Source organism: Eucalyptus grandis, chromosome 11, assembly GCF_016545825.1.
Source record: "Eucalyptus grandis isolate ANBG69807.140 chromosome 11, ASM1654582v1, whole genome shotgun sequence".
NCBI classification, from domain to species: domain Eukaryota; kingdom Viridiplantae; phylum Streptophyta; class Magnoliopsida; order Myrtales; family Myrtaceae; genus Eucalyptus; species Eucalyptus grandis.
This window is the reverse complement of record NC_052622.1, coordinates 14,042,620-14,065,209: the sequence shown is the minus strand read 5'-3', so window position 1 is coordinate 14,065,209 and position 22,590 is coordinate 14,042,620. Positions and strand designations below refer to the sequence as shown.

At 37.8% G+C, this 22,590-nt stretch overlaps 2 protein-coding genes across 2 annotated transcripts; both read left to right on the top strand.

Annotated features, from left to right (window-relative positions):
• Positions 1 to 315: 315 nt before the first annotated feature.
• Positions 316 to 687, top strand: LOC120289757 (G-type lectin S-receptor-like serine/threonine-protein kinase At2g19130). The gene has a single exon (XM_039305098.1). It carries the CDS (start codon positions 316 to 318, stop codon positions 685 to 687), a length of 372 nt encoding a protein of 123 aa, XP_039161032.1.
• A 10,226-nt stretch (positions 688 to 10,913) lies between these two features.
• Positions 10,914 to 14,826, top strand: LOC104427270 (rust resistance kinase Lr10). The gene is made up of 3 exons (XM_039304103.1): positions 10,914 to 11,560; positions 13,307 to 13,378; positions 13,498 to 14,826. Exons 1-3 carry the CDS (start codon positions 10,975 to 10,977, stop codon positions 14,667 to 14,669), a joined length of 1,830 nt encoding a protein of 609 aa, XP_039160037.1. The 5' UTR covers positions 10,914 to 10,974; the 3' UTR covers positions 14,670 to 14,826.
• The last annotated feature ends 7,764 nt before the right edge of the window (positions 14,827 to 22,590 follow it).

Sequence of the window (22,590 nt, the reverse complement as noted above, 5' to 3'; positions counted from 1 at the left end):
AACTCCCATAGCAGTGAAGAAACTCATGAACCAAAGCCAAAGTAACGAACAGTTCCTTGCAGAAGTTAGCACCGTTGGAACAATACAGCATGTCAATGTCGTTCGTCTAATTGTTTTTGTGCAGAAGAGTGAAAATGTTCCTAGTATAAGAGTACTTGGCAAATGGTTCACTAGCGGCTATTTGTTTTAGAAGGGTTCCAACACCCTCGATTGGAAAACCAGATACGGCATCGCCATCCAGGTTGCTAAAGGATTGAGTACCTCCATGAAAGGTGTCAGGATTGCATCTTACACTATGACATCAAACCAGAGAATATGCTGTTGGATTCAGAACTCGAACCACAGATTGTTGATTTCTGCCTTGCGAAACTCATGGCACGGGAAGTCAGCAGCGTCATTACCACCGTGAGGGGAGCCAGAGGGTACCTCGCTCCAGAATGGATTTTGGGGAGGAGCCATCACATCGAAAGTCAACATTCTCAGTACGGAAAGCTGCTCTTTGAGATCATATCGGGAAAGAGAAACATCGAGGAGCTGAACAGTGATATACGCGATTATCTACCGCTCCAGGTAGACAATTCAGTAGCCAGAGGAGAAGTAGTCTTGCCACTCGTGGACCGCAGATTGAACGGACGGGTGGAGATGGAAGAATTGTGCAGAGCATGCGAAGTGGCTTGCTGGCATTAAGACAGAGCGTGATAGATCAACCATGTCTCAGGTATTTCAGATTTGGAGGGGTTATGGACCGGTAGTAGAAAAACCTCCAATCCCAAGAACTTTCTTGCGACTTGTAGGAATTAATGAGAGTGCAGCATAAAACAAAGCACTATGTCCCTTTGTAATTTATGGGCATGATGGAGCCCCAATTCATCCTCCAGGGCCATGGACTGGCTGGTCTTGAATCGGCATCATGCTTACCAGACTTGTCATCACTAACTCCGATTGGCCAAATGGGAAAGGCAAACCTTCTGGCTCATCTCTAAAAGAGGAAGCGGAGATTTTCCAGGCATACAATGAAGAACCTGTCCAATAAGATTTAACTGCTCTTATACTATAATTTTCGGATTTCGTTGCGACCTGTGACTTTATAAATTGCGACTTTCGTCAACACTACATACTTGAAGCGATTTTAAACAAACGGAGAAGTAAGCTCCAATGCCATAGTGCAAGCAATATGGGCAAGTCAAGCTTCAACTTAAATTGCTAGACGAACCTTGATCTGAAATGGAAATGTTTTGTGCAAATATAACGAACATTTTCATAAGCAACTTTTGAAAAAGAAAAAGAAAATTGGACATGAAGCAAACATCAGGTTTTGCTCACAATAGTCTCCAATTGCCCGGTGCACCAACGAGACAAAAACAACTGAAATCATTTAAAAATCAAAACCCAACCGGCAACGTCCCTTATGCTTTTATTTTTCTTTTCCATTTTTTCATAAAAATCATGGGATTTTCTTAAAATCGAGAAGCAAAGGGTTTTAGGGTGCATTTGGTTCAGTATTTTCAAGGGGCTTTCAGCCCTCCAAAGCCCCTTGAGAAAATGCTGGACCATTTGGCAATTATTTTGAAGTAGCCTTCTGTCGTGACCTAATTTTTGGGTGCAGCATCTAAAACTAGGTTAATGGACTACTAAGTCTTTAACTTAGCTCGGCTCCCAAGTTCATACCACTTCGCGACTTAAGGTTCAAATATTTAACATGCAAAATTTTTAATTAGGAATCGCCACTAATCGGTTTATGATATCGAAATAAATGAAAATTTATTTTACTCCTACGAAGCAAAGACTAAGAGTACGGGGACTTAATTACACTAGAATTTTTTAATGCTATTTCTAAGATACCATTTCTTTTACTTTTTCAAAATATTTTTGCAAAGCAGCTTGGATTTATTTTAACTTAACGCAAAAAGGTGATCACACATATGCTCAAGCATTTAATAAATAAATTGCATCACACAAAGCAAACAATTTTTTGGGTTTTCTTGAAAATTAGAATTCTTTTATAAAAATTCATTTCTTAACTAAATGACTTAATCTTATTAATATGCAAATTCTAATTAAATGGGCCTATTATGCGAGACTAGTTATTATGCACCTCATGACCTAACTTTACTAGCAAATTTTGATTAAATGATCCTATTATGCGAACTAGTTAACATGCACCTAGATTTTTGTATTTTTGTATTTTTGTATTTTTTATTTGAAATTCAGAATTAATAAAAACCCTAATTAAAACATTTAAAAGGGATAATTTTCTAATTTATTCTAGGGATTAATTTGACTTAATTAAGATGTGTGAACATTATCTAAAAAAATTAATTTAGGTCCAACCCTAACTTATTTCTAAAAATGCAATCCTAAGAAAATTCTAATTTTCTAAACCTATATGTCTGTTTTACTAAACCTATATGCTCATGCAGAATTTTGAATTTTGATTTTTTTAGTTTTTTAAAGATAAGTAATTATTAAATAAATATTAAATCTAAACTATAAGCAAAATAAATGATTAAAATAATCGAAAAAATAACCTGTTGTCTCACAGTCAAATTAATGATTATCCTAACCATAATTATCACAACAAAGAGCTCAAAATAATTAAAAATCTAATCCGAAGTCTTACGGATCAAATTAATAATTATAATGATTTAATAATTGAAATTCTAACAAAGCCCAAAAATTAATATAATTAAAAAAATAAACAGATGCCTCTCGGATTAAATTAATAATTACAATAATTCCGGACAAAATCCCTATGAATAATGCCTACAAAATTCATAAAATGGAAACCACCTTTATAATAATAACGAAACTTTAAAAAATAAAAATAATAGCATAAAATAAAAATAAACTAAACTACCTAAGGGGGCTCCAGGAGGACGGCAGCGCAATGGGAGTAAGCGCGGGCGGACCAGCGGCAGCGATGGGCGAGCAGGTCGCAGGCAGTGGTGGCGCGGGCTAAGGCGCGGCGGCGGAGCTGCGGGATGTCGCTGGTGCAGGCGCGGGTGAGGCGGAGGGAGCAGCGATGGCAGCGAACAATGGCGTCGCGGGCTACTGCAGGGGCGCGGAGGTGTGGCAATCTGCTCGGGCTGCTGGCGAAGGGAGGAGTGGCTGCAGTGGCGGCACTCGAGCGAGCTGCTGATGGTCGCTCAGGCGAGGGGCGGCGACCAGCAAGATGGCGCAGAGGTGCTGGCCCGAACAGATGCGCAGGCGGAGGCAGAGGGAGCGTCGGCAACTGCTGCGGGCAAGCGACGGAGATTCTGTTGCGGTGCAGCAACGTCAGCGACGTGGGTTCGCCGGAAGGAAAGGGGGCAGCCGCAGCGACGATCGGGGTAGGGAGAGCGGCGGACGCGGGGATGAGCGGTGACAATGCTCGCGGTGTCGAGCGAAGGTGCAACCGCGGCGACGTCAAGAGGTTGCTGCGTCGGCGGCAAGGCGCGGCGACGGTGCTTGAACACCGGGCGAGCGGGCTTCGGGGGTTCGATAAGCGGTGGCCGGCGCAGGCACCGACACAGGGGGTGGACCAGCAGCAACGGCGGAGGCGAGCTCGTGAGGAAGAAGACCGATTTTCTTCTTTTTCTATTTTTTCTTTTTCTCTCACGTCCCCTCACGCTACTCTGTTGACTTTTCTTTCCTCTGTATTTGTCAGAAGAGAAAGGAGAAGCTGGCCCTTTTCGATGACAAGGGGATTTCCTTTCTTCTTCTTTTTTTGCGCGAATTCCCTCTTCGCACCAATTCTCTCAATTTTTTTTTTTTTTAAATCGTTCCTCCTCACACTTTTCTCTGCACCTTTTTTGCACGAATTCTTCACACGACTTTTTTTCACTCTTTTTCTGAATTCCCCCCCTAATGTCATGAAAATGAGCCTCTCTTTTATAGTGATTTGAAACCCGTCTCTTTACACTGGCATTTTCCGAGCTATCATTTCTTATCACATTAAATCAAATCAGATAATTTGACAATCGGGCCCATTCTTGCCCATTTTTCACTTGATTTCAAAATTGTTGCTACATTTAACAAAATCCGACATCCATCAAATTCTATATTTCCTTGCATAATTCAATCAAATAAATTTCTCCCATTTTCATTTTTTTTTTTTCTTTTTATTTGTTCAAATGCAATTTTATTTTTCCAAAATTAGTGTCAACACTTTCAAGTGAAAGTCAAGATTGGAAGGTTGAAAGCTCAATACTAGTAAGGACTAGCTTTTAAGCTTTCAAAGATTTGGCCAAATGCTTAAACGTTTTTTTTTTTTCCAAAACTATCATCACTCATTCTTCAAATTTCTTATTTTGGCCTCATTATCATTTTTTAAATGACAAAATAATGCTAAAAATCAAATTTATATAAATGCTAAAAAATTGAATATATTTTGGTATTTTTTAAAAATATTTATATGTCTGATTTTTTTAGCATTATTGTCAAAATTTATATTTAAAAAGTTGCATACATTATTTTTTTTTTCAATTTTAAACAAATATAAATTAAAAAAATTTCGACAAAGGATTTGGTCTTTATATATATATTTGGTTTTTTTAGCATTATTTTCAAATTTTTATTTAAAATTTACACGCATTATTTTTTCAATTTTAAACAAATAAAATCAAAAAATTTCGACAAAGGATTTGGTCTTTTTTTTATAATTATATATATTTTATTTTTTAGCATTATTATAAAAATTTTATTTAAAAAGTTGCATACATTATTTTTTTTTTCAATTTTAAACAAATAAAAATTAAAAAAATTCCAATGAAGGGTTTGGTCTTTTTAAAAACAAAAGTATATATGTATTTTATTTTTTTAGTATTATTGTCAAAATTTATATTTAAAAGTTGCATACATTATTTTTTATTTTAAAAAATGAAAATTAAAAAAAAAAACTAATATTAAACATCCAAAGGGTTTTTTAAATGTGTTTTCTGCTAAACAACATTTTTCTCAAAATTGCTTCTCAAAGCATAGTTTACCAAACAGTTTTTACATTTGCCTAAAGTCTTTTAGGTTAAACTATTTTGCATTTTCCCAATGGGCTTTCAAAAATGCTGAACCAAACACACCCTTAAACTTGTGGCATAAGTTCAAGGAAACAATGTGGAAGGTTTTACTTGAGCCAAAGGCGAGTATACACTATCTATGGAAGCAGGCCAAGAAACAAAAGGTTTCGAGGGCGAGGCAATTTCCTAAGTATGGCCAACTCAGAAAACAACAAACTATTCATGATTTTTCTTTGGGCTTTATGTACCTGAACCTGCTAAGCAACCGTGCCAGACCTAGAGGTTGCGTTCGGGTGGATAGTGTCCTCGGCCTCAAATGTGGATTTCTTTTTACAACTTACATGAGATCTATGTTTCTTGATCGAAGCAGATTTAAACCGTCGGAACAGAGACTTGATTTGGAGTAGTTCGGATATAATCATCGGCCCATCTAGACAAGTGGTTTCCTCATAGAGTTCATACGAGCTCATTGTATCTATACAAATGAAAATTTTAGGAGTTCCGAGTCATGAACAAGTCTGGGCATGACCTTTACAGGCTTCTTGGACCCTACTGGGTCGACCATTTGGAACCAAAAATATTGACAAAGCTTGCCTTGTGGACAAGTCTACAATCCAGTCTCACGATTCCATTGAAGAAGTAAAGTGTTCTGTTCTTTCTTTGTAGCTGGGGTTTTATTCGGTGGACTGGATGATGGATAAACCAACAAGCCATCGTTCTTACTACAGGAGCATGTGCAATCAACTATAATAGCGAAAAGGCTGGAAGATGTGGCAAAATAAGGTGACAGCCCAGTAGTTTCCTTATATGATAAATCATCATCTAATAAATATGCAATTGATCTACTCTTATCGACATTTCTGATCCCATAGAGAAGTGGTGAATTACTTGCTCAGTCGGTGATGTTCTTGCCTAGTGTTGTGGCAGACTCACCAACGGTGTGTAATGTGGCTGAGGTTGGGAAGAATATGAGATTGAGATCCTCGGATGGAAGCGTGCAGAGAAAGCTGTTTAAGATTTGGGGCGTTATAGTAGGTGATCAAACTAGCGACAAAAAATAAAATAAAATTGGTGAATGATGTTTTTTCAATATTCATTACGTGTAACATCACTCACTTGAGGTTAAAAGGAAAAGAAATATAAAGTAGTCACAAGCCATACTTTATTCTTTTGGACTAGTGTATTTGAAGTCTTAAAACATATCATGAAACGGCGCTAAGCTAAAAGTGTAATCAAATTTTAAAATTTGTCCAATTTGTTCAATCGAGTACTTCTAAGAGTTTTTCTCATTTCAATGACGGAAAATACTAATATGACTTTTTTTAATAAGAGATGATGTTATGTCCACTTTGCAATTTTGAATATCTCTCTTTGTCTGTGTGTAACGAGACTGGCGCCAAGGCTGGGTTAGGGGGGCGGTGCCACCCCCAACTATGCTGACAACCCTCGTTGAGGTATAGGTGAGGAACACCGGCCTTCGTAGCAACATGGGTCCTTCAGCAGCGTTTCTACAGAAACTCTTTCTCCCCAAATGCTCAACATGATGCATCATACACTCAATCCCCAACGTAAATCTCATTGGCATGTCCAACCGGAGAAAAGGTGAGAGTTACATTGAGAGGAACAAACTCTTCACGGCCACCAGAAATTAGTCTTTAGATTCGAAAGGCCTTCAATTTGATAAGCGAGTGGCTTTCGTATGATGCTTGGAGCTGGTGGAAGTGGAAAGGTATCTCGTTATGCTTGGATTGCATCGAAGGTGAGTCCGCGGAATTGGAAAGCCAGCCTGTGACCACCGCTAATTCAACCAAGCCCAGTCGACTTGGGAAACTTGCCAATGGCATACAACTAACTGGATAGGCTTGAAAATGCCCTGGTGAATTGGAGAAGCAACACCTTTGAGACTAAGAGAACGTAAGGCCTCAACTCTATCGCCACCGCGCAAGGGTTGATCGGCCCTTGCGATCTCTACTAGGGTGGCCCCTGCTCATGGTGATGACTAACAATCTTGTCTTGTGGTCGAGCAAGCGTTTTCATCGGGCCTCAGTGGTGCCCTTGCAATGCTTTCCTGACCTTCTCTTTCTCTCCGTTTCCTTTTTTCTTGTTGCCCTCTTAACTTTTGATTTACTTTCTGATGTGGTGCGTACATGTCTTTAAAATAAATAAAAAGGTCACTTTAGCAATTTTCATTATTCAAATTTAATGGAGCTAAGGGAAATCATCAATCACGCCGATTTGATAAATTTCAAGATTTAATTGTATTTTTTGAAAAAGTTTGGGCTGGATTACATTTCAAGTAAATCAAGAACTGTGGATAGTCATGCTTTTGGTGGGAACAAAGCCATCCCTCCTGTAAATTAAATTTGAAGGATTGACAAAACAAAAGATCAAAAAAATAAAATAAAAAATTCCCATTACGTAGTAATAATGAGACTTTCTCTGGATATATTTCCTTGAAACGACAAAAGCATCATGTGCGAGTCGACGAGCAAAATTGTCTTATCTTCTCCGGTCAAGCTCCATTTTCTGGACTTTGGACGGCTCTGAGTCATTTGCTCGATCTGGTCTTTTCAAAGACGACCCCAACTCTTCAACTTCAATCCCGACCCGTCTGTCAAAGTGCGTCCCCTATTTTTTTTGTCGTATAACCAAAAGCCAAACACAAATTTCTCCCAGTTGTACAAAAGACTTTACTAACATAACAGTTTTTTTAGTACTGTGAGAATAATAATTTATTGTGAGTTACAAATTTTTAAAAAAGTAAGTTCCATAATAATTTATAATTATTTGTGATTTGATATTTTATGATTCAAAATATACAATTATTCTCATAATACATTAAAGAAGACCCGCTCTCTGAATTTAATGTTTGGTCTTCACCGGTGACCTCACCAAGATCTAGGCGAGGCTTGGGGCCGCGGGCGAAATTTCAATTCGCATGTCACTATCTGTTTTCGTTATTCTTGACGAAACTTCATTGTCTTGTTACAGATAAAGAGGGGTGTGGAAACGTAGGGAGACTTCATCAGCTCCCTGATCAAAGAGGTTGAGAGAGCCACGTTCACAGACATCAAGGAGATCCTGCCTTTCGTCAAATGGCTCGACCACGAGCTCTCCTATCTAGTAATCGTTCCCGTGCAAGATGGCAGCAATGCTCTGCTTCTTCTTTAGCTTCAGCAATGGCTCTTAACCAAAGAATTTACTTTTGATTGGGTGGATTAAAGGGCAGTCACCATGGCCTCGCCAGTAGCGGATGATGCCGCCTTTGCTCGTGGCAAAGCCAGGGCGAGGCTGCCAATGAGGGTGGGCAAGGGCCGCGAAGCCCTTGCTGGCCACTACTGGGTAAGGAAGCCAAAAAGGAAGAAGAAAAAAAAAAAAAGGAAAAGGAAAAGGAAAAGGAAAAGGAATAAAATAAAAATAAAAATCAATTGGAAAAATAAAAAATATATTATTAAAAATCATCACATCAGAGTTTGTTAAATAGCTAGTATCCATGTTAGTGTCAATTGACCGAATTTGGCCGAAAAACTAAATTGACTTAATTATTAAAGGCTTAGGATCAAATTAGCTTAAAAATTTAGAATTGAATTGACACGATTACAATAAATTTATGGCTTTTTTTTGATAATTTTCTCGCCAAAATAGTCAAATTTAGAAATTCCAGACAAGTTTTCTTCCTAATTAGCAAGCAAGCTATCCATAAAGCAATCCACCACTTGTTATGTTAGTTTCAATGCGTGCGCACAAGCTGCGTAATGCTACTTATGGAACCTTTAGTGGTTCCACACAATTTACTTCTCTTGACTTGACTTTGTGCTGATTGGTTGGTTGACTTGGTCATTGCAAAGACAGATGACCCAACTGATCTTTTCGATCTTCATCAGATAAAGGAACCTTTCTCCAAAATGCTACGCGTTTTCTAGTCGAATAATCTAATTGATGGATTCGAAAGCAACCGCTAGAATTATGGTCACCCACAAGAGAAAGAGCCAGTGTCTTGTCACTTTCGACTCAACCTTGTTGGACGGGCAACTCCCCAAAGATTGCTAGCTATTGTGAAGTCAAGATTTGTCTGTTCAGAGAAAGACTTGAGAGTTGTTAACTCCACCGTGTCAAAACCGCAATTGCGAAAGAATGAGTAACAAGAGTTATGTTGCGCAAAGGGAAATCCAGAAATTTTTGTTGCAAAATATGTGGAAACTGACATGAAAAAAAAAAAAAAAAAAAAAAAGCATGACAGGACAAAACTACCAGAGTAGTCAACAAAGAATACTAAAGCGGTATGGAATTTATATGGTTCAATCTGAGTGTCTGACATCTATTACATGTGAAGATCTTGTATTAGAGAATTTACAAATCATGAATGGATTTATTTAGTTATAATCATTACACGTTCAAGTATGAAACATGCCGAACATCAACCTGCTCGTACAAACAATTGGATAAGTTTGAAATGGTTTGGTGAACTGGAGAAGCAACAATGCGTGGGACGAAGAACACAAGGCGTCGCCACTTGTCACCCCCACGTGAGGGTTGCTTAGCCCTCTCGACAACCTTGCTAGGGTCGATCAATTCATGCCCTGATCTGGGCGAGGCTCCTTTGCCTGCTCGCGGTAATGGATATGATTGAGCAGTTGTCGCCCATTGTCAAGCGAGAGTCCCCCTTCCCCTCTTAATTTTTTGGCTTTTTTTTTTTTTTTTTGTAAATTGGCTTTTTTTTTTTTTATAACATTCAGTATATAGAAAAGTGTCTTGTCAAGATCTTCATCACCCAAATTTGATGGAATTAAAGAAAATTGTCAATCACACCAATATAATAATTTTTAGGATTTAATTATATAATTTTGAAACTTAATTTTATATTTAAGCAAATCAAGAACACCCAGAAATCATGCTTTTGGCAGGAGCAAAGCCATTGGTCTTTTTTATTCGCAAATTGAATTTGTAGGATTGACAAAGCATTTCCATCAAGTAGCAATAATGAGACTTTCTTGGTATACGACGTTGCCGAATGTTACGTAGAGGAAAAAGAGAGGGCTCTTCTAGTGAGAATTTCCTCAAAACATCATGAAATGCATGTGTAGTACCAAGAACAAATATCTATCTTCTTCGGTGGTGACGTTACTTAAGCTTTCCAAGAAAAATAACCCACTTTGAAAATGAAATTTTCAGCACGCATAATTTTTAGTGGCCTATTGTGATTTTTATGTATATTTCAATACTTCATGCATATTTTTGAAAATATATGATTGTAATTAGGTCTATTTTTTCATTCATCCTCGGTTAAATTTTTTTTTATCCAACCGCTCTTGTGAATAGTGGATTACAAGTTGTGAACATCATTTATATGTTAAATTAACTTATGTCCATATTTAAAATCCACCAATCATAATAGTGGTAAGAGAAAAGAATTGTATGATCAAATACGAAGAATAATTTTAAAAATAAATAAATAATAATTTATGATTTATAGAGTATATAGACCAAAATTATCTCAACCAACAACTACGTTCCATCACGTACGAAGCTTTAATTTCTTGACTTTGGGCGGCTCTGACCGGGTCATTTGCTTGACTTGGGCTTTTCAAAAGACCCGACTCCCAGTCTTCCAATTCAATCGCGGTACTTCTCTCTAATTGCATCCCCTTTTCTGTCGTGCCTCCGCACCAAACAACCAAAGCCAAACAAAAAGCTTTCTGCATTGCACAAGTTCTTTCAACTCAGGTACCAAATGAAGTCCTTCCCATTACTCCTCCTCATAATACAAGCTGGGATTAGTTGTTATGCCAGGAACAACCCCCTGTGTGCCTCTTCATCATGCGGCGAGGTCAATAACATAAGCTATCCCTTTCGATTGAAAGACGACCCGAAAGGTTGCAGTGCTTCATATTTAGAGTTAGCATGTGAAGATAACCGCACGGTGCTATCTTTGTTTGGTGTTCAGTATCACGTGAAATTGATATATACTGATGGTTATGTTGTTATGATGGATTATGGGTTTATCAAAGTGGTGGATGTGGGGCTGCGAAAGGGCGACTGTTCCTCCCTTCCTCTCTACCAGTTAACGAACTATAATTTCAGTGAAGACGATGGATGGAACTTGGTCAGAGGATTCACGGTGACCATTGTGTCTTGCTCAAAGCAAGTGAGATCTCATTCATATATCAGCACCGAACCATGTATAGTTACAGAAGGGTATCATTCATACGCCATCATCAACGCACATCCACCGGATATTGAGGATTTTTGCACCATAACCACGTCAATATTAGCACCAGCACCAAAACCAGAATCAGCTTATTCATGGTATCCAGCACCAGCACCAGCACCAGCTTATTCATGGTATCCAGCACCAGCTTCTTCATGGGATTCAGCACCAGCTTATTATTCATGGTATCCGGAGAATCGCACAATCTCCTACAACGACATTCACAATGCGATGGCGGACGGGTTTAACCTCGGCTACTCGCCTCCCCTGGAGAAAACATATAAGTTTTGCTTCTTAGGCTTCCGATACCTAGGGACAAAAATGATGAGATGCACAATCTTCCATTCCTACGACTTACCCTGTAAGTATGCCTTTCCAATTGAGGTTCTTTACCCTAGCAATATGCTAATATATGGCTCTAGCTATAGCTCTTGCGCCTTAAAGCGACGGACTGGGATTGATTGGCATGAAAATCAAAGTAACATATGCAAGTGAAATTTGTAGAACTCCCGACCATCATGATTGAATAAGCAAAACCGAATAAAACGAATTAGCCCTAGAGGGGATTAACATGACATGCAAATAATTGTTTCACTGTGAAATACAATTGTCATTCTCCGAGAGAAAATGGCAGTAACAACCACGTCATGTGGTGTTTTATTCTTGCTAATAAAAAGATAGTTGAAAGTTGTAGTATAGAAACCACTGAATAGCTATGTTTGTATTGCGGAAAATAGATTTCAAGAAATTTTTCAAGAATTTTTTTTTTTTTGGATTTTTCGGCATTCGGTTAATGAAAAATAATAAGTTAAGGAAAACATCTTTCCGTCAATGAAAAAAACACCTTCAAAAGTGGGGAAAATTATTTTTATTTTTTGAAGAGAAGAAATCATTTTCCCTCCTCTTTCTTTCACCACTCATTTTACTTATTTTATTATTTTATTTTATTTTTATTTTATTTCTTTTTAAAATTCAAATGTTTTAATTTTTCCTTTTGCTTCTTCTTTAGCTGGTCGCCCACCAAGTGAAGGCCGATAACGGCCATAGGCGAGCTCAAGTGTCACTAGATCAATGACACTTGAGCTTTGCTAGAGGGCTGCAAGGCTCAAGCCTCGTAGATTGGTGATGCTTGAGCATTGCCAAAGCTGATGAGCTCGTTCTCACTTGTGGCCAACTCAGCCGAGGAAGAGAAAAAGAATTAAAAAAAAAAAGGAAATTAAAGGGACAATATAAAATAATTAAAAATTCAATTTTTTAAAGAGAAAAAAAGATCAAAAAAAAAAAAAAAATGATCAAAAGCAGTGCAAGGAGAAACATCATATTTTTCATACCAACTAATGGAAAATATTTTCCATCTCATTTTTAGATTTTGACCAAACATCAGAAATATGTTGTCATTTTCGTGGAAAATGATTTCTAAAAGTGTCACATTAAGTTTGTGCTTTTCGACAAATAAAAAAACTAAGTTCGTGCTAAGTCAACATTGAACATCCGGATTTTCATAGAATATAAGAAAATTGTGTTTAGTTCCCTTCCAAAAGTTTCTATATTAGCTCAAAGCACCTTATCTTTTTTTCTTATATCAAAAGTTCCCAAAATGGTGAGTAAAAGCCCACCAAAAAGTTAGTGGTGTGCTTCCTTGCGAAGGCCAGGATACGTTAATCCTACCTCGTAAGGTAATCAAGTATAGTCACAAAAAGTTCTAAATTCTCATAACCAAAATTGTGTAAAAAAAAAAAAAAAAAGAATTTCTTGAAAGTAAAACCTGTTGAGTTACCATATTTGAGGTCTCGATGGGGCCAGAAAATTCACTAGATGAAATCTTTAGGTTCAAAGAACATATTGAATATGAGACAGGATGTTTTGAATATTTACTACTATTGATTGTCGGATATAGTATGCAAATGCAGCATTAGTTATTATCCTTAATACATCTTTGCTTTTTCTTTTTTTTTGGTCGGTTAATATATCTTTGCTTCGGATGTTGTTAATTCATACGTAATTTTTTTAGTTAACTCGGATAACAATACTTGTTTCCCTGTACATATTTTTCATTCGTCGCTTAGCTGATTCTGATTATATGTCTTCATGAATCTCTTGCTTTCAGTCCACCCATCTCAATGGGATACGGCGCTAAACGTTGCATTCAATACCGTTTCTGATGCCGTTTCTATCTTTGGTATGGACGATTCTCTTTCCTCACATCTGCGAAACACTCACGCGCACTTTTTGTACGTGCTTTCTGACAAATAAAAAACACTATGCTTTACGCTAATCTTGAGGCAATTTTGTACGCAGCTCACTTCCTGGCAACAAAATTCATATTCGGATCTCCATGTGTGTTGATACTTCTAATCTATAAGTGGATGAGAAGACACCAAGCAATAGACGCAAACATCGAAGAATTTCTACAAGCTCACAACAACTTTTTGCCCATAAGGTACTCTTACTCAGATATCAAGAAGATCACAAAAAATTTCAAATACAAGTTAGGTGAAGGGGGATATGGTTCTGTGTACAAAGGAATGCTTAAGAGTGGCAATGAAATTGCGGTTAAGATTTTGAATAAACCAAAATCTAATGGCCAAGATTTTATAAGTGAAGTGGCCACAATTGGAAGGATCCATCACGTTAATGTGGTGCAACTTGTTGGTTTTTGTTTCGATTATTCCAAACAAGCTCTTGTCTATGATTTCATGCCGAATGGATCCTTAGATAAGCACATTATCTATAAAGATGGAGAAGATTCTCTTGATTATAAGAAAATGTATGAGATATCTCTTGGCATAGCTAGAGGTATAGAGTATCTACATCGGGGATGTGACATGCAAATTCTACACTTTGACATCAAGCCTCATAATATTCTCCTAGACCGAAGTTTCACCCCAAAAGTTTCTGACTTTGGACTCGCAAGACTTTACCCCTCTAATCGCGACATAGTAACATTGACCGCAGCAAGAGGAACCTTGGGATACATGGCACCCGAGCTATTCTATAAGGACATTGGTGGCATTTCTTACAAAGCTGATGTTTATAGTTTCGGGATGATGTTGATGGAAATGGCTGGTAGAAGGAGAAATGTAAATGCAAATGCAGAGGATTCGAGTCAAATTTATTTTCCTTTGTGGGTTTATGATCATCTCGGCAAAAAAGAGGAGCTTCAGATGGTAGATGCCACAGAAGAGGAAAGAGAGGCCACGAGGAAAATGATAATCGTTGCTCTTTGGTGCATACAGCTGAACCCTAATGATCGACCATCGATGCGGCGGGTCATTAATATGCTAGAAGGAGAGATCAATGGACTACAAGTTCCCCCAAAACCACTTTTGTATCCGACGGAGACACCAGTTGATTATGTCGAGACTGAGATTGAACTTAAAGCTCTCTCATCTTCTTCAAGTGTTCCAACAATTTCTAGTAGTCACTGGTATGGGCACGATAACAAGATTTCGGAATCTTGTTTGGTGTGATATAGTTTCTCATGTAGAAATTGAATACAAGTGCTATCACTAGTGCTTGATTTACTGGTGTAATCCTTAGGGCTATCTATTGGTATAGCACTCATGATATATTGGTGTTTAAATAAATTTGGACACAGAAGCCTCACTTACAAGAATTTTGATTCAATTTAGGGCACAATAATTCAGTTTAAATTATATGAAAGCTGTGTAATCTCTGCATAGTTTCCACTGACGCAACCTTTGATTGGTCCACACAGTTTACTTTTCTCGACTTGACTTTATCTCTCACGTATCGTAATTTTAAAATTTGGATATTTTCTCTCTTATGAACAGCCTCAACAAAACCAACAAACGTTAAGATCCTAAGATATTGCTCTCTTTGTGTGTGTGTGTCTATATATATATATATACAATTTCTTCATATTTCGTCAATAACTTCTATTTATTAATTAGTAATTCAAATATTTCCTTATAAGGCGACTTTGTAGAATCGTCTAAATGTCAAATTTTTCCCAAGCATGCAAAACATGTGCACTTTTCCTAGTACAAATTAATTCAAACAGTGGCAATTATCTAATTAATTTTTTTAAACATGGACTCATATTAGTTGATTTTGTTTCATTTGTGACCATCGTGCGATGAGAAACATATTTAAATGAAATAATGTAGCATTCTGTTATGAATAATGAGTAAAGCGAGATGTTATAGCAATATATTTTCAGTGAAAATAATTTTGATTCAACAACAGGCTCGGTAGTTCATCTTTACGACACTAAAGCTGATTCCTAGAGAGAGTCAATTTGCCAAAAAATGTCAAATATGGAAACCTAACTTCCTCATTAATTGGAAAGCCATGTACAACAATCTCTGCATAATTTCCATTGATGCAACCTTTGGTTAGCCCACACAATTTACTTTTCTTGACTTCACTTTGTGGCGATTGGTTGACCTGGACATTTCAATGACAGATCACCCCCAATTGATCTTCTCGATCAAATAATTCCAAAGCAATTGCTAGAATTTTAGTCGCCTCCCTTAAACTCCAGCCAGTGTCTTATCAATTTCGACTCAATCTTGTTGGACCGGTAGTTCCTTGAAAGACCGCTGGCTAATGAGAAGTCGAGATTTATTAGTTCACAGAGAGTATTAGAGTTGCTAACTCCACCATCCATAGTTTTGAAAGAAAGAGCAACCAAAGATGAATTGCATAAATGGGAATCCAGAAATATTTTTGTTGTGAAATATATGGAAGTTAACAGAAGTTACAATTTGAAAAAACAAAATAAAAATAAAAATGAGAGAATGAAATTACTAGAGAAGTCAATAGGGAACTCTAAAAGCACACATACGGTTTATATGATTTAGTCAAAGTGTCAATACTTACTCCATTTGGAAAGTCACAAACAGATAATCCACTAATCATTAAGAGATTTATAGAGTTATGATGGCTCACACACTCAAGTGTTTCACGGTCCTATATTACACTCCAATAAAATAATTCACGGAGAAATTACCCCATGACTCAAACACTTTTGAAATTATTCCAGGATGTAGATCACATGAATGCCTTGAAGAAAATATGAGGATTCAAGAAAACAACGATTCAAAAATAAATTTCCTAGGAGAAGAATGTTCTTCACTGAAAGCCATAATACACACTGTTATTCTACAGTACATAATGCTATTTATATTAAGAAGACAACTAGATTTCCTATTCTATATTATGAATATCTAATTTGGCAGATTGATCGGATCAATTTATTTGCTATTGGAATAATTGGAATAAAATCATATCTACCACTCTAATCTAATCTTCCGATAGCAGAATCAAATCATACTCTAATCTAATCTTCCGATGGCATAATCAAATTATAATCAAATCATATTATAATCTAATCTTCCAATGGTTTACCAATAATATTATAAATCTTATCAGCCTCCCTCAAACTGGGATTAGGTGGAAAACCTAATCCCAGTTTGTATCGTAGCCTGCAATGATCAAAGCATGGTAAAGCTTTTGTAAATATGTCAGCAAGTTTATGAGTAGTAGGAACATAGCGAACTTCAAGTAACTTGAGAGTGACTCTCTCTCGATCGAAATGAAAATCAATCTCCACGTGCTTTGTCCTTGCATGAAGGACTGGATTCGCTGTCAATGAAACGGTTGAGCAATTATCACTATAAAGCAAAGTTGGCCCCTTGAGTAAAATACCCAAATCTCTCAATACAAAAGAGACCTATGTAAGATCCGCTGTGGCAGAAGCCAAGGCCCTATATTTAGCCTCCGTTGATGATCTTGACACTGTCGCTTGCCTTTTTGTGGACCATGAAATGATATTTGATCCCAAGAAAGTGCAAAACCCAGTTGTTGACCTCCGAGTCTTAGAACAGCTAGCCCAATCAGAGTCCGCATACCCGTATAAATTTAGTGCACTTTTAGAGTGAAGATAAAGCCCCAGTTGCTGAGTTCCTTTTACATACCACAACACTCGTTTTAATAGTTTGAAATCACCATTTGTAGGAGAATGCATTTTTTGACAAATTTGATTTACTGAATAAGAGATGTTCGGTCTTATAATTGTGAGATATTGTAATCCACCTGCAAGACTTTGAAAAAAGTGAGAATCATGAAAATGTTCCATGTCTTGTACCGTTGGATGAGTTTTCACAGGCAATGGGGTCTCAATCGGCTTACTATCTTGTAATTCTACTTTCTGCAACAAATCACCAGCATATTTAGATTGTGTTAAAAATAGAACCGGACTAGTAAACTTGGCTTCAATACCGAGAAAATAGTGAAGTCATCTGAGATCTTTCATAGACAAATTTCTGCTTAAAGCTTCTATTAATTCCCAAAGTAGAGATGATGAACTACCGGTCAAAATAATATCATCAACGTATAATAATAATACCAAGGTGTGTTGACCGGTGTGAAGAACAAATAACGACGGATCGGTAGAGCTACAATGAAATCCCCATTCCAACAAAAAGTTGCTGAATTTTTCAAACCAAGCTCGCGGAGCTTGTTTGAAGCCATATAATGCCTTCTTAAGTAAACAAACCGAGTTAGGCATCGTAGAGCTCACAAAGCTCGGTGGTTGTTCCATAAACACTGTCTCATTTAATGACCCATGAAGAAATGCGTTCTTCACATCTAGTTGATGGATAAACCATCTTTTAACAATTGCCATGGAGAGAACAATTCTCAAGGTTGCTTGTTTAACCACAGGACTGAAAGTTTCGATGAAATCAATACCTTCCTCTTGATGGTACCCCTTTGCCACTAATTGTGCTTTCTGTTTATCAAGGTTTCCTTCCACATCCAATTTGGCTTTGAACACCCACTTACATTCGACGATATTTATATCCGAAGATCTTGGTACTAGCTTCGATGTTTGATTTAATTCGAGAACCTCCAATTCATCTATCATAGCTTTTCTCCAACTCGAATGACTTAGTGCTCCTTTAACTGTTTTCGGCTCCTTTGGAATCTCACGGGTTATGGAGAGAACATACTTCAGATTGGGCTTCCTTATTCCCGATTTCAACCTTGTTTGCATTGGGTGAGTAGACTGTTATTGAGTGGATGGAACTGGTAAATCACTTGAGACAGAGATTGTTACTTCTTCATGTGTTTCATAGTCTATGCATGGTTCTTGTGAACCCAACTGTGGTTGCTGCACGTTTGTCTCATTAGGTGGCTCATAATTTTGTTGTCTAGAGCTGTTATCACTAAATAGAAATCCCATGCTCGGGTGTTGTGATGTTTGCCCTTCACTCACTATTGTTCCAAATTGTCTAGTAGAGAATTTAATCCCCTGTAACCAAGTTTAATACAACCGTGAATGCCCAGGAAAAAACGGTCCCCAATTTGTCAGAAAATGAGAATCTCGTCTCATCAAATATCTCGTGATGACTTACATATATGTGGCATCCTAAAACCTCATGACAACCTCTAGATATGCTATGAACCATGGATAGGTGGTGGAAGCGCCATCAAACTATGTTATGGTCATTAGTTTAATAAAATAGATTAAGACCGAGCATTTTAATAGACCATTATTTGATAGGAAAATTTTATTCTTGACCGTGCACTTTATAAGCTGGATTTTCATTAATTTATATTACAAAGTTTTATGGCCAAGTGGATAAGTGTAATTAGGTATTTATATAAGTGGGAATTAAGGTGGATTATTGGGAATAATTGTGGGCTGGGAATTTGAGGACCAAATCAGCCCAAGACAGCCCACAATTACCCACCATTCGGTCGACCAAGCCAGCCCAAGGAGCCCAAGAAGTAGTCAACCGAAGGAGGGAGAGGCCCGGCCCATTGAGCCTATCAACTTGCATGAGAAATATGACAAGTGGCAAGAGAAATTAGCCAAGTGTCTAATACCATGCAAATCAAATGATTACTAATGATGAAGGGGAAAGAAAAGAGGAGGGGTGGAGTGAGCGAGGGAGAGAAAGCCGAGAGAGAGAGAGAGAGAGAGAGAGAGAGAGAGAGAGAGAGAGAGTTCTCGCATGAGAGAGAGGGAGACCAAGCGAGTGTGCAAGAGAAGAAGAGAAGAAGGAGATTGGTTGTTGCTGTGCATCCGCCTAGCTGCTGCTGTCGAGCCCGCCTTGTCCCGCCGTTGTGCTTGCTATGATTTTCTTTGGACTAGAGGCAAGTAGAGTCCATTAGCCTACACTTTGCTTGCTGTGGTTGTGATGTTGAATGCTGGAAATGCTTGAGTTGTGATGTTGAATGCTGAAAACTCGAGTGAATGGTGGTAGTTTTTCCAAATGAGTTGTTGCATGTAGGAACAGTCCGACCTTTGGTGATTTCGTGAGTTGCATGCAATGTTCTAGTTGGAATATCACTTTCACTTCTTGATGAAAGTTGTAGAGGACTTCTTGAAGAGTAATATATCAAAATTTGAGAGGAAATGAACAAGTATAGGTCGGTGAAACCATTTTTCTTTGAAGAAATTAGATATGGAAACAGTTATGCTGACCTAGTGCGATTCTGTGAATTTTTATAAAATTATCCGGTTGAAATTTAATCTTGTGTCCTTTGATAAGAGTTGTAGATGACATCTTGAGGAGCAACATATTGAAATTTGAGAATAAACGGACCAGTATTGATTGGGGAAATGATTTTCTTTGATAGGGATTAAGTCTGGAGATTTAGCCGAGGGTTAGGGTGTGTTGGAATAATCATATATTTTAATCCAAAATGAATTAGACTTCGATTTTTTCATGGGAATTTTACCTCTAGGTCTCAAATATAACATATTAAAATCTCATAATTTTCAGAGTTCATTTAAGGACTTAATCGAAATTATTCCTGAAACTGTGCAAAAATGGCATTGGAAATTCTTTTGCTATGATATATGGACCTATATGATTGATGTGAAACTTTCTTGACATGATGTTCTTCATAAAATATCTTTCTCTAGGTATTGGTTACATTATGTTAAATTTTCAGAATTTTTTGAGATCATTTACTAATTTTTCCAGAATTTTTAATTAAAGAAGTGCATTATGCTTTATCTGAAAATTGTTCCATTTTCAAGAACAAATGAATTGCTTTATGAAGTGTGATATCTTGGGTGTTATTTGTATTACATATATGGTAAAATTTGGCATATCACATGACATCAAAAAGACTGGTTTAAACCTCTGACATTGTTGCATCAAATGTTAAATTGAAAATAAGATATATATATATATATATATATATATATATATATAGGAATATGCATTGTGATGATGATAATACCATCGGAGGTGTGAGCTGACGATGCCCCGGGAGTGTCGAGATGCCCGGAGTGTATGTGCCGGATGCCCGAAGGTGCAAGCCGGAGGGTCCTCGGGAGTTTTGAGATGCTTGGTGGTATATCGGTACGTAATTCCAGGGGATGCCTAGTGGTATGTCGGTACATAATTCTGGAAGGCAAGGGTAACCATATTCATGGCGAGCCCCGGCAATTCCCCGTGATGTCAGGTGGGATGCGAGATGCTCGGAGGTGTGTACCGGAGGTTCCTCGCGATGCTAGGTTGGGTGCAAGCGATATATGATGGATGAAAACACTGGTCCCTGGGAGAATGATGAGATCCTTTTGAATATCAAAATGGGAATTGAATCATGCACGTGTGTGTGTGCATATGGCATGTGGTATAATTGCTTGTGAAATTGAGTTGGTATTGCTTGGCATGGGAAATATGATTAGTAAGGTCATGAATGAATCTCATGGACATATATATATGATGGCATGGATGATATGTGCATTTCGCATGAAATTGTGGTTGTCTTGCCTGTTGCATTGTGTAGTTTGATGGATCTTTACTATTGAGTGGTTGTATTCACCCCGTTTGGGGACTAACATTTCAGACTAGACAAGATACCTCTGCTACCGCTACCACCAGTAGATGGATCGAGTGGTTGAATATAATCGCGGGGAGGAGGATAGCAAAGGAATGATCTTTTGGACGCCGACACGAGTCGATGGACCTTAAGTATACGACTGTTGGAAAAGATATCGGTCATCTTTTGAAGATAGCCGAGTATAGAAGACTACGCCATTTTGATGTACCGATGAATGATGTCCATTTGATTTCAACTAAACATTTATAAGTGAAAACCGAACACTTTTATTTACTTAAATCAAATGGACATCATTCATCGGTACATCAAAATGGCGTAGTCTTCTATACTCGATTTTTACTTATAAATGTTTAGTTGGTGTGCATTGTTTTCTGAATATAGGGAAGGGAGTTGATGGATGTGCTTCTGCCATATAAACTGCGCTGGGACCAATTGAGATGGTACGAACCCCCAAGATTTATGGACTCATTACAATTCAAATGGTATCAGATTAACATGTTATTAGGACAAGTGATAGGTGAGCAAGTTGTGGTGACCCTAGCGGATCAGGGGCCGTGTCGAGGGGTGCCACAATATACCTTTCCTATTGGCGGATAAAGACATCGATAACAATTATGTCTTTGACTATACCCAAGAAAAACATAGGGTAATGAGCGTGGATCAAACTTTGTTGCACCATATGGTCCAAGGTGTGGATAGCACTCACACCAAAAGACTCGAAGAAACCCATAGTCAAGCTTTTTACCAAAGAGCTTACCAAATGGACTACTCATTCCCAACATTAGTGATGGCAGCAGATTGATGAGAAATGTGGCAGTCAGAAACGCATCGACTCAATAAATCAATGGTACTCGTGCATGAAAGAGCATAGAAAGACCCAACTCAACGATGTACCGATGTTTCCTTTCGGTATTTCCATTCTGTTCTAGTGTATATGGGCAGGAGACTAGCATTTTAATTCATTTCTCATTCAAATGATTAATAAACTGGCTGCTATTAAATTCACCTCCAACATCGCATTGAAAAGATTTAATTTGACTTTCAAATTGGTTCTCAATAAGATTTTGCAACATGATAAAGATGGAAAAGAACTCAAACTTTCTCTTCATTGGATACACCCATGAGAATCGTTAAAAATTGTCTATTTAGACTACATAAAATTTAAACTACTGAAAAGATTCTACTGGGGCAGGCCCCCACACATCACAATAGATTTTTTCAAGTTGTTTACTTGTCACACCCCGAACCCCGAGACACATGAACAACCCGCCATGGTCATGAAAATGCGACATTCCCAGGTAGTGTCACCGACCCTGATTTTACTTTTTAATGCGCAAGCGGAACGTACTAAGAAACCCCTTACAAAAGCATACGGGATAGGACAGCAGGAAACATCAACTCAAAATCAAACAACATACTTTCATATATCATCAACAGACCGGGGCTTACATACATCAACCGGATCCAGGGCCTATGCACCAAAAATGGGTCAGAGTCTATGTGCATCAAAAGAGGGTTAGCCTACACAACAAGGATCAGCCCACTAAAAAGAAGAACGGT

What these genes read in the sequence shown, in the direction of transcription:
- LOC104427270 (XM_039304103.1), top strand. Translation starts at nt 10,975, where the DNA reads ATGATGGATTATGGGTTTATCAAAGTGGTGGATGTGGGGCTGCGAAAG. An exon ending in CCATTCCTACGACTTACCCT is followed by an intron (nt 11,561 to 13,306) that starts GTAAGTATGCCT and finishes TCTTGCTTTCAG; the next exon opens with TCCACCCATCTCAATGGGAT. An exon ending in TGATGCCGTTTCTATCTTTG is followed by an intron (nt 13,379 to 13,497) that starts GTATGGACGATT and finishes TTTTGTACGCAG; the next exon opens with CTCACTTCCTGGCAACAAAA.
- LOC120289757 (XM_039305098.1), top strand. Translation starts at nt 316, where the DNA reads ATGCTGTTGGATTCAGAACTCGAACCACAGATTGTTGATTTCTGCCTT.